This window comes from Lactuca sativa, chromosome 1, assembly GCF_002870075.4.
Source record: "Lactuca sativa cultivar Salinas chromosome 1, Lsat_Salinas_v11, whole genome shotgun sequence".
Taxonomy (NCBI): Eukaryota; Viridiplantae; Streptophyta; class Magnoliopsida; order Asterales; family Asteraceae; genus Lactuca; species Lactuca sativa.
The window spans coordinates 8,229,339-8,232,215 of NC_056623.2; the positions used below are offsets into that span (position 1 = coordinate 8,229,339).

The following is a 2,877-nucleotide window of genomic DNA, read 5'->3' on the forward strand; positions in this document are numbered from 1 at the left end:
TAAAGTTTCTTTTTATGTTTTATTTTTTTTTATTTTTTTATGGTGGGGGTTGGCCTCTACAATTTAATAATAATGAAAAAAAATAAATGAAATTTAAAGGTATAACCAAAACACAACGAAACCTGCTCTAAAGATTCTTTTTATGTTTTATTTTTTTTAATTTTTTATTTTTGCAAAATAGATTTATTTAAGGAGCAAAATCAAAGAAAATTGTGAGGTGCCATTTTTTCTGTTTAATGTAGGTTTATTCATTTAACTCAAACATAAGGTAGAAAAAGAAAGAAAATGACAAAAGATTTGTTGCAAGTTTATTGAAGAGAAAACCAAAACCTAAATGGAGACTTTGGATCTTTCTTCGGTAGAAGACCTTAACTTATTTGAAACTTGAGAGAGGTGACGAGAAAACCGGGATACTTTGGGGGTGCCTAAAAAAATTATGTGGATCAACTTTGGCCTTGATTCTAATTAACTTCTTGAAATTACCTCTCTTCCAGTACCTCTCTCCCCAGACGCTGGCTTCTTTATAATTAGCATTTCCAACACCCAAGTCCAGATCGTTGTAGTTGGAATATGCCTCCCTTGGGTTCTTTGACACATAAGGCGTCAATAACTCTTCCAAGCTTTGCATCCAAACTAACCTCGAGAGCGATGTGGGGGTTGTGTCTGAAGTTTGACCGTTAAAATTGACAGACTTGAGAACCTGTAATAACACCCCAGCTCTGTGAGGATATGGAATTGCTGTCTCTGAGTAATCATTCATCCTTCCACCAAACGGATACATCATCAAAAGCGCTGATTCGTCGTTTTCCATAAACTTATTCCAGATCTTTTTGAGCCCAGTTATGGGGATAGGTGTCCGAACATAGTCTGATTTAACTTTATTGTTAAGCTTGGTTATGGCAGATCGGTTTGTAAGAATCTCGACTGGGGTGGAGCTTGGCAAGCCCCAAAACACAACTATCGACCGGACGCTAGCCATTTCTTCACAAATCTCTCGTGTGACACCGAGCTCCGGAAACTTTTTATCCAACAATGGAAGCAATGCATCGCTTGTTCCCTGATAAATTCCTTCAAACAAAACTCGGATGGTTTTCATGGTAGTGTTGCCGATGTATTCGCTAAGCACCTGAGCTCTTATAAGCAAGTTTCTGTCGATAGTTGGCGCAACATATTGATATTTATAGAAAATTTCAGTTAACCCTTCTTCCAAAGTTTTGTTTATTTGAAAAACGGTTACTTTTGGTGGAACCAGAACCAACCTCAGCTTCCAAGCAAGAACAATTCCAAAACTAGAAGAACCACCTCCTCGAATAGCCCAAAACAAATCTTCACCCATCAACTTCCTGTCAAGAATATTTCCATTGACATCCACGAAGCGAACATCCACAGCATTATCAGCAGCAGCACCGTATTTCCTCAACAGGTTTCCATAGCCACCACCACCCATGTACCCGCCTACACCCACCGTGGGGCAAGTGCCTCCAGGGAAAAACAAGGTGTTGGTTTTCTGAGAAATAGCATAATAGAGTTCACCAAGGGTAGCGCCTGTCTGGACCCATGCAGTACTGTTTGCCACGTCCACATCTATAGACCTCATGTTGGTGAAATCAATCATCACAAATGGCACATCAGCACTGTATGAGAGGGCCTCATAGTCATGGCCCCCACTCCTGATCCTGATCTCATAGTCATGTTTCTTGGCACAGTATAGAGCCGTTTGGATGAGTGTTTCATTCACAGGCGTCACGATGACTGATGGTTTTGGAGTGGAAGGTTTAAGGTACCTAGTGTTTTGGATTGCAACTTCCCAAACGGGCAGGAAAGAAGCATTGGCAGGGGTAAAAATGAGTTGAGAGTCAGAAGCGAAGCTCTTGGAGTTGGATTCTAGGCAGCTGATGAAATCTTCAGAGCCTGGTGTAACTTCAAGAATGGAAGATAAGGCACCCCAGGAAACAGAAAATGAAAGAGTTAAAACAAGGACGAAGACAGATGAATTTAGAAGAGATATCTTCATGTTTTGGTGAGTTTGATTTATGGCCCTCCCTGTCTAATTTATACAGAGTAGCAAAATTGGGGTTGTTGACGTTTTGCTTTCTTCGTAAAATAAATATAGCAGCAGTTAAGTCTTTAAGCTTATCCTCCAAATGTGGGGTCTCATTCGCCAAAAGTATACCTTTTCTCTTTCTAGTTCAGAAGCCACAAATAAACCCTTTTGTTACTGTTGGCCCTTTTTGTCTTTTGACTGCCGCCAACACCTAAAAGAAGAAAAGGTTAAACCGTTTTCTCCCTTTTTGTTCTCATCTCGGTCAAAAGCCCCAAAAACTAGTGTCATAAAAAACAAAAAGCAAATAAGCTAGATTTTGTTATTTGGTTCGGCTATAAAAAACCAAAAGCAAATAAGCTAGATTTTGTTATCCGAATAAAAATAATGTTATTCGGTTTAATTTCGACTAATTTTCCCTAATTGGGCCCAACTATGAGAATATCAAGGGAAATTGAATAATTTAACCCATTTTTTTTAACAAAAATGACACATTTTCTTTTTTCGTAAAGTAACTATATTCTTCGGAACATATTGTTCCGAAAAGGTCTCCGAAATTTTGGAATACGATTCCAGACTATGGTTATGAAATACATTTTATTTTTATTTTATTTTATTTTTATTTTTTTGCGTGTAACATGTGGTTTTTCTTTTAGTACAAGTTTTGGTTTTATATAATGTATAAGTTTTGATTTTATAAAATATATAACTTTTGGTTCTATAAAATATAAAATACAATTAAAATCAAAAAACAACTAATAAGTACATAAACTAAATAAATGATGTGTATGTATGTCATAATACAAATATGATGTTCAAATTACCCTTGTCCTTGT

The 2,877-nt window shown here is 37.1% G+C and overlaps 1 protein-coding gene across 1 annotated transcript; it reads right to left on the reverse strand.

Moving 5' to 3' along the window:
- Window positions 1–223: 223 nt before the first annotated feature.
- On the reverse strand, window positions 224–2,048 carry LOC111906510 (tetrahydroberberine oxidase). Its single transcript, XM_023902273.3, has one exon. The coding sequence runs from the start codon at window positions 2,012–2,014 to the stop codon at window positions 374–376; it is 1,641 nt and encodes a 546-aa protein (XP_023758041.1). The 5' UTR covers window positions 2,015–2,048; the 3' UTR covers window positions 224–373.
- Between the last annotated feature and the right edge of the window lie 829 nt (window positions 2,049–2,877).